The sequence below is a fragment of the Mustela nivalis genome, assembly GCF_964662115.1.
Source record: "Mustela nivalis genome assembly, chromosome: 4".
Classification (NCBI taxonomy): Eukaryota; Metazoa; Chordata; class Mammalia; order Carnivora; family Mustelidae; genus Mustela; species Mustela nivalis.
The window spans coordinates 54,277,226-54,291,972 of NC_139023.1; the positions used below are offsets into that span (position 1 = coordinate 54,277,226).

Sequence of the window (14,747 nt, forward strand, 5' to 3'; positions counted from 1 at the left end):
GCCCCTATGGGAAAAAGGAATAGGGAATGATTATAAGACATATTGATTAAAGTGTGAGCGTGGAGAACACAGATGGAGTTAGGCATCTTTCTTTTTTTCATTCTAACAAGGTCTTTAATGATCCAGATGACCTCAAATCTATACTGATCATGTTTCTTTCTTTTTTTATTTTATTTTCTTGAAGTTTTTAATTTTAGTTCCAGTTAGTTATCAAATAGTGTTATATTAGTTTCAGGTTGCAGGTGTACAATATAGTGATTCAGAGGTTGGGAATCTTAAGGATCAGGTGGGAGTATTTGACAAGGGTTGAGGTGGTTGGGTTGATTTGCTATTTTGAGTACCAAGGATGTGAGGCTGAAGATGAGATAGGCAGGGGGTTTAAGGATGTCATTAAGAAGAAGTTGAAAACCTTAAGAAACTCTTAATCTCAGAAAACAAACTGAGGGTTGCCGGCAGGTGGGGGGTAGGGAGAAAGTGGTGGGGTTATGAACAGTGGGGAAGGTATGTGCTATGGTGAGAGCTGTGAAGTGTGTAAACCTGGTGATTCACAGACCTGTACCGCTGGGGCTAATAATACATTATATGTTAATAAAGAAATTTAAAAATTTTTTTAAAAAGAAGGTAGTTGAGATGATTGGCCATCAGATTAAAAAGGGCAGTGGGGAAGGCATGGAGTTAAGATAAAAACAGACTATTGGACCAGGAGAACAAAGAAATATCAAGTTCAGAAAAAAAACTTGCAAGAGTGAGGAAGTGGAGAGGGTAGAAAAAGAAGAGGATGTCTTGAAAGTAGGCAAGATGTCCCAGTAGAGTCACCACAGGAGTTCCCAACTGTGAACATTCATACATGTCTCCATGTTGCATAGGAAGACAAGGTGAGGCATTTGAAAGTTCTCAAAATTCTTTGAATTAGTTTTTTCACACAAAATGGCACTTTCTTCTCCTCCTGGGAGAGTATACTCTTCCTCCATCTCTTCACTAGGATTCTGTATTAACTATGAAGACATCAGGTTTTTTTAAGGCCAAGCTTTGGAATTTCAATCATAAGCAAAGAGCAGACCTCAAGTTTATTGGCAAGAATGGAAAAGGAAAATATGTTTGCTTCATAACAGTGAAATAATAAAAAAAAAGTGGAGAAACAACTCAATGTCTATCAGTAAGAAACAGAAAAAGAAATTATAACACAACCATACAATAGCATATAAAGCAGCCAAAAACAAAAATGAGGCATCTCTTTATGTACAGAATTACAGTCTTCAAGATCTATTGCTAAGTAAAAAAACAAAAAACAAAAAACAAAAAAAAAACTACAATCTAGATGAACATGTATGAGTATTACAAGTAGGTGAGGAATATAATATGATATGAAATATAAAATAACAACATACTTTCTTTTTTGTGCACACACCATCCTTGGAGTATCTTTCTGGGCAAGGGTGTCAGGGAAAGGGAGGTGAGTCTGGCACTTGTTGAAAGCCACGAACCCTGTAGCCAGATCTCAGCCAAGCAGAACAATTGGAGCAGACCCTTGCTGGGGATTATTTGGAGACTTTTAATTGCGAGAAACCATGAGTAAATATACATATGCCAAAGGGCCCTCAGACATTGTGTGCCCACCCACAGTGTGATACCATCTCCACTACCTCTGATCTTGTGTTAATTCAAGGGTATGCATGTGGGGAGAGTTTTCACAAGACAGAGAAGACTCACATGAGCAAATGCTGGAAAGAGATATAGACCTTAAAACCCAGGGCACAGTGGTTTTACTCAAAGGGGTGGAACATTTGGGTTCTTTCTTTATTGAGTGCTTTTGTGGCACTGTGATTCAACTAAGTTTTCTGTTCTTCAGGTATAGTTGAATGTTGGAACTCCATTCTCCCAGATCACCACCAACACCAGTAGTTAATTTTATCCTTCATGGAATCCGCATGCCAAATTTCATGGAATAACCTTTTTGAGGATGTTTTGTTCTTTATCATGAAAACCTCATTTGTGTTCAGATTTACTCATGGTGCAAGCTTGACTCTACTGAAAAGAACCTTTGTCAAATTGGGTTTTAGGTGTACAGAAAGAGTTAACATAGCAGGCCCCAGACAGCATATGCCTAGAGTGGTCAGCTTGGAAAGTGGCCCTCAGTTAGCATCTGGGAACTTGGATCTTCAGAGGGTTCGCACCACCCAAATTGTTAAGAGTGACTCACTATGCCTAAATTGTTTATGCAAACTATGTGATTTATGCTGAGCACCTGTTCTCCTACTGGGGGTTTGCAATTTTGGTATTGCCAATAGAAGTTGCCTACTTGACTAGCCCTCTGTAAAAACCTTGCTGAGTCTTTAAACAGCTATTTGGTAAACAATAGTTCACAAATATTGCTACAACTCCTTGAGAGGGAAATTCAGCAAGTCCTGTGTGATTGTACTGGGAGAGGACTTGCTGGGGGAGGACTCTTGGAAGCTTGAGCCTAGTTTCCTCCAGACCTCTCCCTGTTCATCTTTTCCCTCTGTCAAGTTTACTTTGTATCCTTTCCCTATAATCATAATAATCCCATGACTATGTACTGAGTCTCCTGAGTTTTCCTAGGGTAATGGTAGCTATTGGAACAGAAAACTACCAAGACTTCAGAGGTCCAACACAATAGTTTATTTCTTGTGTATAGAAAGATCAGTGCCAGTGTTCCTGGTGGGTGGATGACCTTCTAGTCAGTCATCAAGGACCCAGATGCCTTACATCTTGTATTCTACCTTCTTCTAAAGCCTCTGAGTCTTGTCTGGTAAGTTTGCAGATAAGAAAAAGAGACTGTGGAAAATACATCCCCCTTAATTAACCCTCCCTGTCACCTTAACCCCAATGTTGGCCCCAAAATGACATCACTACTTCTGGCTGTATTCCTTTGGCTATTACTAGGCATATGGTCTCATGTAGATACAAGAGGGCTACGAAATGTGATGTCTGCTCAGTGGCTATTCTGCTATAGCAAGTCTGTGGAAAGAAAGCATAAATTCTTGATGACCTGCTGTAGAATCATAATGATCTACTTATTATGAAATTACGGTGCCCTCAACTTCCTCCCAAGTGCTATGAGACAGCACACAGAAGTCATATTGTTCTTGCCCATAATCAGGTTGACATGTAAAAGGGAACAGGTCACCCCAAGTTCAAGTAGGTAAGGCTAACTTTTCCTGGGAAGTTTTCTTTCCTTTTAGACCCCTTCTTCTGTGTTTCCATAGTAACTGGTGCTGATCCCGGTCACAGCACTTATCACAAGGTTTTGAAACCTTACAGATTCTTGTCTGACTCACCCATTAAATTAAAACATTTCTGAGGTCACAACTTTCAGTTGTCTTATTGACCAGCATGTTCTTTGCCCTTCACAGAACCTGGCACTTCCAAGAAGTGCAGTAAATGCATAAAGGAATAAATGGTTGAATGGTACAGTGAGATGCAGTGTTGTACCATGCTGTGAGCATGTGCTTCAGAGTTAGCCAAAGTTTCTTATCTCTTGTGACCTTGCAAAACTTACTAAACTTCTCTCAACTTCAAATTTTCATTCTTAGAATGGGAGGACAATACCAACTTTACAACATTGCTCTGAGGATTTTCTGAGATTCCAAATGTGTATGTACCACCTAGCCTTGTGCTAGGCACATAGTAAACTCTGGAAAAATAGTATTTATTATTAACACAAACGACAACCAGTGGGATACCGGTTTCAGCACTCACTCTAGACCCAATCTTAGATGCAAGCCAGGAGAAGCCATAGAAACCAAAGGTGGCCAAATCATGTGCAAGGATGATGACAAAGAAGAGTTGTGGGGACAGCAGCTTTATTTCATAGGGGTGGGGGTCTTCCTGGGAGGGAGACCTTCCTTCCTTTGGTCTTCCTGGGAGGGAGGTCTTCCTTTCCTTATTCTTGCCATCAGAGAGTGTTAGATTCACAATTCTTAAGGCAGTGCTTACTCTCCCAAGAATTCACAAGATGTCAAGCCCATCTCATACCTTTACAACTACATCATTCAAGACAGAGCTCTGATTCCCTCTTCTTTCAGTCATCCATTTAAGGAATATTTTTAGAGTGTCCACCTTGAGCCGGGCACTGGGGATGAACAGTATTGAACAAAGAAGACCGAGCTCCCCTCTCATGGAGCCTTCATTTTAGGGAGGGAGACAGACAACCCATCAATAGTTGGATCGCATGTAGACCGTGAAAATAAGACTTTCGGCAGCATCATGGATATAAGGTTCCTCTTTCTCAAGTTGTGCAGTCTCATGGTAAACTGCTATTAAATGCATCACGAATGTCAGCCCTAGTGGTGCCATTTGGTCTTCTTCAATAACTGCTTCACAATTACACATACACACACACACACACACACACACACACAAGTTAAGGGTCTGTAAGTGTGAAGTTGTGTGGCGGGGACTTTTCGGAAGGATGTTTTTAACCTCAGTGCCCAAGGGAGCTGACAGGGAGCGCTTGGCCCCGACTCTTGCTCACCTTCACCAGCCCAGCTCCTCTTCAGTCATCTTCAATGAGTTCAACATCCCATGTGGGGACCACACAGCTCCTTGATTTCTCAGTCTCTTGACCCCTTCTCATCCAGTGACCTTACCCTCTTCTCTACTTTCACCATACCTCTGACCTTGTCAACACCAAAAACCTATTCCTGCCCTCTCCTTCCAGATTGTTGGCTCTAGGAAATACCTCTGCTGCCTTGTCCCTCTCTCCACAATCACCATGTAAAACCCCACCCCGAGATGACCTATCCCTCTTCTTTTTTTTCCCTGAACTCACTCAGCTAAACATGGCAAAAGAGAGTCCAGAGCAGAGAACTAACTGCAAATTCAAAGCCTTTAATGTTGCCTTGTATTTTATAGTTCCCTTCCCCCAAACTAGTTCACAACTTGTCCCTCCTCAAACCTCCCACACTTCCCACCTCCCTTCCAGCTCAGCACACTGTCCGTGAACAGCCTTCCCTCCATCCTCCCTGAGAGCATAGAAGCCACCTTCTCGCCTCTGCCAGGTGAGCTCTGCCAGTCTCCTGTCTTACGTTCTTTATGCCTCCGCCCAGCTTCTCCTTCCCTCCTGCACCTGTGGGGTGGGGGGTGGCATATGCAGATAGACTCTGGACTCTCCTCAAGCAAACAACAGAAACAACAAAACTATCCTGATTCCGTATGCCCTTCATCTTTAGCTCAGGCTTCCTCCTCTGAGCTCCCGAAATTTCTGTCTGCTCTGATGCCCCAGGAGACAAGTTTAATTTGTCTAGTACAGAATTCTTTATTTTCTTCCCCATGCCTGTCCTACCTGCAGCTTCCCCCCCCCTTCCAGTAAACACCTACCTGTTGCTCAGGCTGGTTGCTCGGCCCCACCACACTCCCATCTTCCTGCATTCTCTTCTCTGGGGTAACAAAGTGTCCCTATTCTGGTTCCTGAAGTTATGGATAAACAGTCTTACACCTTGGATACCTTTCTAGGTTGTCGAGTGTTGTTATCACAAAGGAGTGTTGTATTTTATCAGATGCTTTTCCTGTGTCTGTTGACACATCCTGCGCTTTTGTCTTTTATTCTGTTCGTATGGTATATTCCATGAACTGATTTTTAGATGTTTAATCAACTTCACATTCCTGGGGTAAATCCCACTTGATCATGGTATATAATCATTTTATATGTTGCAGAATTCTATTTTCTGTTATTTTGCTGGGGGTTTTTTTGGAGGCGTTGTTTGTTTTTTTTGTTCCAAATTGTTCTTCCCACCCCGCCCCCCTAAACTAGAGTTATTAAGCCCTTAACTGGATTCCCATGGCACTCCGGAGGCCCTCTAGGGATCTCTGCCACAGATCCCCTCTGTGGCCTTTATGTGTCCCTCACTTGACTTCTGCCATGCTCCTGTCCCACTTCCCTGCTTCCCCGCGGGTTTCTCTTGGGGACAATTTCTAACAAACCACTTCCACACCGGTCCTCTTCTCAGATGCGGCTGGTGGGGACCCGCCCCAGGTATGGCCGCGGAGGAGGAGCAGCTCCGGTCACGTGGCCCCTCACAGTCCCTCCCACTCCTCACACTAACCGAGCTCCGGGGATTCTCCTGCAGGTGATTTACGCCCTCAACACGCGCCAGGATGAGGCGGAGGCCAGCATGGAGGCGCTGCGCGAGGCCCACCAGGAGGAACTGCAGAGTGCGGTGGCGGAGACCAAGGCCAGGCTCCTGCAGGAACAGGGCCGCGCGGAGGAGGAGGCCCTGCTTCAGCGCATCGAGGCCCTGGAGAGCGCGCTGGAACTGCAGAAGAGGCTGACGCAGGAGGCGCTGGCGCAGTCGGCCACGTGCAGGCTGGAGACCAAAGAAAGGGAGCTGAGGGTAGAGGCTGAGCACGCCGAGCGGGTCCTCAGCCTCTCCAAGGAGATGCTGGAGCTCAAGGCTGACTATGAGAAGAGGCTCAGGCACCTGACAAGCCACGAGGCGCCCCAGTGGGGCCGACTTTCCCAGGAGGGCCCAGACCCCAAGGGAGAGCCAGGCCACGGCCACGAGATGCGGGAGGTCCTGCTGGAGGTAGAGCGGCTGCGCGTGGAAAACCAGCAGCTGAGCAAGGACTATGCCCGGAAGGCAGAGGAGCTGCAGGCCACCTACGAGCGCGACACCGAGGCCATCCGACAGGCCATGCAGCAGTCGGTGAGCGAGGCCCTGTGGCAGTGGCAGGAGAAAGAGACAGACCTCCGCAAGAACTTCCAGGTCCAGGAGTCGGCCCTGCAGGCCCAGGTCAGGAAGCTCGAAGGAGATCTGGAGCACAGAGGTCGCAAGATAAGTGACCTGAAGAAGTACGCCCAGAAGCTAAAGGAGAGGACACAGGTAAAGCAGGGTCTCTTGCTAGCTTTCCAATGGGATCATAAACACGGTCCCTAATTTTAATACCTACTCTGTGTGGGGCACTGTGCAAGGCACTTGACTCTTACCCAAGTGACTCTTATTTCCCTTGAGGTCAACGACGTTCTGTCAGCAAATATTTATGGAATTTCTACTGTGTGCCAGACCCGGGGCAACAGGTAGGGGGCACATGGCAAGCTGCACTGGGTCCTGGACCTCAGAGAGCTTCAACAGTTAAAGTTAACAGAGACGATCATTTTGGTCTAGAAATGGAGAGGCTTAAAGACTAATCTTGTTAGGCACACAGCTGGCGTAAGTTTCTTTTTTTTTTAATATTTTATGTATTTATTTGACAGAGATCACAAGTAGGCAGAGCACAGGCAGAGAGAGGGAGAAGCAGACTCTCTGCTGAGCAGAGAGCCCGATGTGGGGCTTGATCCCAGGACCCTGGGATCATGACCTGAGCTGAAGGCAGAGGCTTTAACCCACTGAGCCAACCAGGTGCCCCTGGCGTAAGTTTCTTAACTGACGCCAGCCTCATTCTAAAGCCCTGCTCATTCCCTAACAATTTACCTGTCCTGAAATCCTGGGACTTGGCTTTCACGGCAAGCCAGACCATTGACAAGATAGACCACGGACAAACCCCACACACTCATAGAGCCCCATCTCTGAAAGTTGCAGCCGCTACTATTCTTAGTAATCCTTGAGCACTTTTTCGGTCCCAGGCACTTTATCTCATTTAATCCTCACGACCGAAATGTTAAATAACGTGCCCAAAGGCACACAGCCCATCAGGATGAGTAGGGATTGGGTGAACATGAGCCCCTGAATTCCAAAGACAAGAGCGGCTGCTGTGCACTGACCCACCTTTCAGATCTGTGCACATTGTGCGTCTCCACTGCGAACTGTCCCCAGGACAATGAGACCCTTTCTGTTTGTTTAGGACCTGGATGTGCAGCTCAAGGAGGCTCGGCAGGAGAACTCAGAGCTGAAAACCACTGCAAAAAAACTTGGGGAGAAGCTGGCTGTTGCCAAAGACAGACTGATGCTGCAGGAGTGTCACGTGACCCAGAAAAGCGGTGAGAGGCACTGTGAGAGCTTTTTGTTTGTTTGTGGTTTTTTTGTTTTTGTTTTTCTTAACAGAGAGAAGGGCCGCTGCCAGGTGGGCTGGTGCTGCTTGTACCCTGAAACTGTTGAGGGAGCAGAGCGAGGGTGGGCTGCTTCATCTGACCCCTGGTGGGCAAGCTCAACCCAGGCAGGGTGCTCAACCCAGGCAGGGCACAGGTGAGCTGCCACAGTGTGGAGAGCTAAAAGGTATGGTGCAGCAGGACCCCTTGCCCCCCGAAATCTCTTCACCAGACCCACCGCATGCTTGAACGGCTCAGCACTGTCTTCTCCACGCTGAAGCAACAATTCATATTTTTCCCATCATTTCACAGTGATGTTACTGGGTCTCCCCAGTAGTACTGTGAGTGGGCGTGGTCAGTGTCTCCCATGATGCAGATGAAGAAACGAGCCTGAGGAAGGGTAGGTGGCTAGCTCAAGGCCATGGGTCATGATAGAACAAGTGTATCTGAGCAAATCTGACTCCAGAGTGCCTTCCTCTGAAGGAGGAGACTCCTTCATCAGCAAGTTCTTAAATACTACAGTGTGATCAGCTTGATCCTAGGAGATATAGAAAAGTCACAAAACATGGGTTCTGCCCCCAGGGAGCTTATAGGACAGTGACTTTATAGTCTGGAACACCGTTTGGTATCATGCGGTGGCCCAGGCACCAGGGGAGTGAAACATTCTGGAAAGAAGTCACTGTGGGCTGGAAAGATGTGGAGGAGGAGAGGTTTGAATTGGAACCAGAAGTGTGTGGAGGAGTTTGTGCAGTGTTTTCAAAAGTGGGGCAGAGATACCTCCTAAGAATATGCGAAGAAAACAATGAGCATTTCTAGTTATATTTATTGTTTGTTTTATCTTTTACATTTAAATCTTTCGAATGTATATATATGCAGGAACATGCTCAGTGGTTTTTTTCAATGTATGGAAGGCATGATCAAAACATTTTGACGATGATTAGTTTAATAAGCTAGAAAAGGGCAGCTGTTTGAACTCAAGATGCTGCTTGAGCAAAGACAACAATCACCACTTTGATTGTGCTTGAGAGCTAGAAGGCCATAGAGCAGCAAGTCCACTGGAGAGTGGGGGTAGAAGAGTTGAATAGCAGAATGGGTACCTGACTGCAGAAGACCTTGAACACAAGGGCATTTTAAATGATGTTGAAACATATACTTGCAGATGACATGAAGACGGAGCTAGTTTCAGAGAAGGAAGTCCTAGGAAAGGTGAATGACCTGGAAGGCTGCAGTCTCCATCCTCAGCAGGAACCAGACTTCCCCAAGGAGTGTCCGTGCACCAAAGGAGGCCCAGAGACACAGGTAGTGTCTGCCCCAGCCCTGGGAATGAAGAAGTCACAGGAAGCTTTGCTGGAATGAGCTTTGGGTAGAGGCCAGTTCCCAACTGTGACAGAGCCACTTGGCACCAGCAGGTCCCATGGTTTTAGGGGTGGACACATGGGTGTGAAGTTCCAGCTAACTTCCTGCCATTTGAAATTAGGAGACTAAGAATATAGCAGAATTCTCCCCACTTCTTTCGCTGGTTCCTGGGAAACTAGAAACCTGCATAGGACTTCCACCATCTGTTCCCCAATCAAAACAAACAAAGAATTCTTTAGACACCACTGGAGTGGGCTGGAATATCCAATCCCATGACCGTAGGTACATGTTTCCAAAGAGCTTTTTGCTGATGGTGGATAAAGCGAAGGCTGTTACGAATATCAGATCTATAATCCTATGAACTTTATGGCCCCTGCTGCTCCGAGCAGTAAAACCGGTGTGTAAATGTTGTAAACTCTGTACCAAAGAGAAACGGTGATGCCCTGCTCCTCACCCTACGCTGGCAGGTTTACAAGGCCCTTTCTCTTGTTTATAGACCAAGAAAGAGGCAAGTATTGAGATGGAATATATGAAGCAACAATATGAAGAAGACCTTCGCAAAATCAAACATCAGACAGAAGAGGAGAAGAAACATCTCAAAGACCAGCTAGTGAAGCGACTAGAAGACTTAGTGAAGAAGCACACGCTAGAAATCAAGTCCGTTCGCTCGTCGGTGGAGGCCGAGAAGAGGAAGCTGCAGAAGGTGGGATCCCCTTCCATAAACTCTGTTCAGATTCTTTCTCCTCTCCTCTCCCTCCCTCTTTTTCTCTTGTATTTCTCCTTCCCTTCCTCAGACACTTACTGAGCTCCTGCTGTCTGCACATCTCAGCTATTTGTCTGACCAAGGGAGTGGAGGGTCTTTGGAGGAGAAGGAGACACCCCAAAGGCTGGGAGCAGGTAGGGCCTAGAGTCATTGACATGAGGTAGAATTGTATCCTCTGAGCGCTGAACTGAGGGCATTCAAGTCTCCTCAGCAAAACCAGACAGACATTACATGAAGAAAGCTCTCTGGCCCTAGCCGACTGCCTGGATCCAAATCCGAGCATTGCCACCCTCCAGCGTGGGGAGGCCCATGAGGTACTGAGCACTGGCCCCTCAGAGGGAAAGCTGGCTTGACTGAGGTTCCTCATTTATAAAGCAGATGATGTTAATAGCACTTCCTGAAGTAGCTGTGAGGATTAAATGAGGGAATCTTTGTGAAAACACAAAGCATAGTGTGTGCCTGGGGCATAATAGGTAGATGCAGGTGATTAATCAGTGGCTTGCCAATGTGAAAGAAGATTCTTGCCCTCTGGGTCCTGTTCCAACTTCCCACCAAAGGGGGCAGCTTTCTGCTGAGAAGGAATGCAGAGCCTCGTCTCCACATGTCTGTTGGGAAAAGCAAGTAACATCTGCGGTGTTTTAGGGAAAGAACGGATTGTAAATCAGTAATATTATGAACACAGCCTCTTTATCGTGCGAGAGCCTGCGTTATCAGCTTTGACTCTTTGCTGAAAGATGGTCATATAGACCTGAGGAATGCAGTGTTGTGCCCTGGTGAGGACCTGGTTATGGGTACTCCATAAATGGATGTGTTGGGTAAATAAACGAACTCATAAAAGACCCAAAATGGTTGTGGTCTACGAAGTTGTGGTGCATCCACTAGCTGTATAACTTAACCTCTCCGAAACATGATTTCTAAAGTAAGGATACTTTGAGGGCTTGTTCTGTGGATTCCTTATGGTATTATATAAAAACTCTTAGTTCAATGCACAGCTTGCAGTAAAAATTCGATAAACAGTGACTATGATTAGTTACTGTGTGCATGGGGTAACATCATGTGTGTTAATATTGGTTAGTGCCTACTATACTTTTTTTTCTAATTTTTAATTTTTGGGGTGTGCCCACTATAATTCGTAAAGCACTTTATTCTTAGGAACATATTGAATCTTCCAAACAGGATTACAAAATGGGTGTTCATATTTCATTTTTTAAAATTTTTAAAATATTTTATTCATTTATTTGAAAGAGCAAGAACGCACACAGGAGCTGGGGGAGGCATAGAGGGAGAGGGAGAAGCAGACTCCCCACTGAGCTGGGAGTCCTATGTGGGGTTCGATCCCAGGACCCCAGGATCCTGACTGGAGCCAAAGGCAGTCGCTCAACCAACTGAGCCACCAGGCATCCCAACAGGTGTTTGTATTTTAGAGATAAGAAAACAGAGACTGAAAGATGTTATGTATCAACTCACACAGACAGGGAATGCTGGAGTTAGCATAAAAACCTGATAGTCTGAGTCCAGAGCCCATGGTTCCCACCTCAGGTGGGCAGGAAGCAGCTGTGTACAAAGGATTTTCCTCCCTCCTCCCGTGAGCTGCGAGGGGTCACACAAATCCAATCCTCAGACAAACAGCTGAACACTCTTTCTATCCAGAGCCACAGTCAGTGGGAAGAACAGTGGCTCTCCCAGAGCGACAGGTTACCCTGGTAACCTATTAGACAAGCCTGACTCTGACTGTAGAAATCTCATTGCGGCTTTAATCAAGGGGCATGAGTCCATATGGGAAATGAATCACATAGAAATAAATTGTGTTCCTCTCCTGGTTTGGGGTGGGAGTGTGCTTCCCCCGCCTTTTTTAAGGACCCTTTAGACCATTTACAGGGAATGTAATTATCACAAAGTCTGCCATCTTGCTGTTTTTGTTACATCTGTTCTCTTTTTACTTCTTTTTCTATTCTTCATTTATTGAATTTATTTCTTATATTTCCTTTTTTAATCTTCACTAATGACTTATTAGCCATTTTTCCTTTTTTGTCTCTGGGAGGGGTGCTCTTGTGGTTGCTGTAGGATTTACAACATGTGTCTTTAATTTATCTATTCTACACCAAATACTATTTTACATCCCGTGTATATATTACTTCACTGTACAAACCTTACACAATATATCTCCATTTATCCCTTCCTGGCCTTTGTGTAGTTGCTGTCATATGTTTTACATCACACATGTTACAAACTCAACAGTGCATTGCTTTTCTATTCCTTTGAAAAGCCAGTTATTTTTTAGGGAAAAGTTTTAAATGAGAAAAGAAATATTTCTTATATAATTTTTATTTTCATATTATAATGTTATAGTTATCCTTTCCCATTTCCCATTTCTACAGTCTTTGTTGTTTTGGCCTGAAGAATTCCCTTTCACATTTCTTGTGGTATAAGTCCATTTACAGCAAATTCTCTCTGTTTTTATATATCTGAAAAAATGTCTTTATTTTGCCTTTATTTTTGCTAGATGTAGAATACTAAGTTTACAGAGGTTTTTTTTTTTTTTTTTTTTTTTTTCCTTTCAAAAGAAAAAGATGTCATTCAGCACTTTTGGGGTTGCATTTTCTTCTCACGAAAGCTTGGCAGCTCCTCTTATTCCCCCGCATATAGTAAGTCTTTTGTTCTCTGAATGCTTTGAGTTTCTCTTTGTCACTGGTTTCCACACCTTGATTATGGTATGCTATGTATGATTTTTTTGTATATATGTTTTTCTGCTTGTGGTTCATTGAATGACCTGATCTGTGGATTTATAAACACATTGTTTTTCCAGTTTGGAAATTTTAAGGCCATTTTCTCCTTAGACCTCTCCTCCTTCTGATATTGTCCTCCAAGTCCCTGAAGCTCTGGTCATTTATTTTTAGTCTTCTTGTCTCTCTGTGCTTCAGTTTGGAAAGTTTCTCTTCCTGTATCTTCAAGTTCATTCATCTTTTTTTCTTTTTGCGCATCCTGCAGTTTTTTAAGCTTATTTGGTTTATTTTTTCATCTCCGAAATTCCATTTGATCATCTTTTATAATCTCCCCTTTTCTCCTCATTCTATTTTTTTTTCCTTTAAATTTTTGGGTATGTTTGTAATTGCTCTTTTAGCATCCTCATCAGGCATTTGGTTTTTTCCACCTATGGTTGAGTCTTCTGGTTATGAGTCCCATTTTCCTGCTTCTTTGGATATATAGTAATGTTTTATTGGATGCTAGGCATTAAGAGTGTTAACTTTGAAAGACTGCATTTTGTTAGCACCCTTTCTTGAGTGCTGAATTTTGTTTGGGCCAGCAGGTAAATTACTTGTGAATCAGCTTCATCTTTTCCAGACTTATTCTTTTTATTGTTAAAAGATACCATTTTCTAGACTTTTTAAAAACTTAGTTAGGATGAGTTTAGAGTAGCGTTTGCTCTGGTACCACCTTAACTTTACTACTGAAGTGTGAGACTTCGTGGGGTCTAATGCCAAATGTACTGACTAATACTGGTGTTACTATGATTGCTGATGGTGACTCTAAGTGACATTTTTTAGTTCCTACTCATTGACTCTTGCTGCTGTACCACCAACTTTATTATAAATACATTCCAAATAGTAATGTTTCTTCTCAAAACAGGTTAACATATTTTTCTTTTAAAACATGGAGTTCAGGCGATGACGTTAGGTTGGCCACAGTGAGAACCACCTGGTGATTGGCCACATGAGCAAGACCAAGCAGAGAGGCCCCTGGTGAGTGGCTGGGGTGCAGTGATATGCTTAGGAGGCATTGGATGAACGGTGGCTGTTAGAAAAGCCCAGTACCCAACAGCTATGACTGGGGTACTCTTCAGGGTTCTCCGTTCCTGCTAATGGCAGCTTCTCTCCGACTGGTCTTGCCCCATTCTCTCACCCACACCTTTCAGTCCACTTCATGTACGCTTCTCCTTTTCTGCCCCTCTGACGTCCCATGAGTCCTTATACCGGCACTCAGCAGGGCTGGTCAGTCCACCCAGTTACTCAGTCCCATTTGGCAGAAAGGTAGGGGGCTCTGGGAATCACAGTTCAATAGACCCTCACCCAGTCGGACAGAGCCCCTCTAGCCCTCTGGAATCATAACCTGACTCAGCACAGGGAAGTCAGTGGCATGTCCTGAGGGTCCCCTGGGCATTCTTCTGAGCTGGAGCCTTGTGTCCAGGGTCAGCACAGGAGAAACTAGTCCTCCAGACACATGGCGTGGTGGGAGCACACCAATCCCACAGAGCAGAGTGAGACATTCTCCCAGAAATATAGCTAATGGGGACATCTCTGAACCAACTCAGCATGGAGCCAACAAGTCCCCAGGATGCTAGGCTGACCAAGAGACACCCTCCTGGAAGCCCTCCAAAGCAACAGCACAGGACAGTTGAGACTTCTGGCTGGGCCAACCAAGAGCCCTTTGACCAGGAGTCCACTGACCCAGATCATCACTAGACAGCAAAGTCCCCTAGACATCCAGACGATGGGGACTTCTCCAAACCAGCTCAGCTAGGATTAACAAGTCCACAAGACAGAGGGCCCACTAGGCCCCATTCTGTTCCCAGCTCACCAGAGGGTAAGCAAGTTGCCTAAACAGTGTGCCCACCAGGAGTCTTCCAACTGGCAGCCCTCAATCCAG

General features: G+C 45.0%; 1 protein-coding gene across 2 annotated transcripts in view; it reads left to right on the forward strand.

The window, feature by feature from the left end:
• Positions 1-14,747, forward strand: part of FAM184B (family with sequence similarity 184 member B) — a 199,928-nt gene that overhangs the window by 98,188 nt on the left and 86,993 nt on the right. For both annotated transcript variants that reach the window (XM_082728428.1, XM_082728429.1), the window contains 4 exons: positions 6,090-6,842; positions 7,801-7,948; positions 9,144-9,283; positions 9,837-10,043. In XM_082728428.1, the coding sequence (XP_082584554.1) occupies positions 6,090-6,842; positions 7,801-7,948; positions 9,144-9,283; positions 9,837-10,043 (1,248 nt within the window). The remainder of the gene's footprint in view (positions 1-6,089; positions 6,843-7,800; positions 7,949-9,143; positions 9,284-9,836; positions 10,044-14,747) is intronic.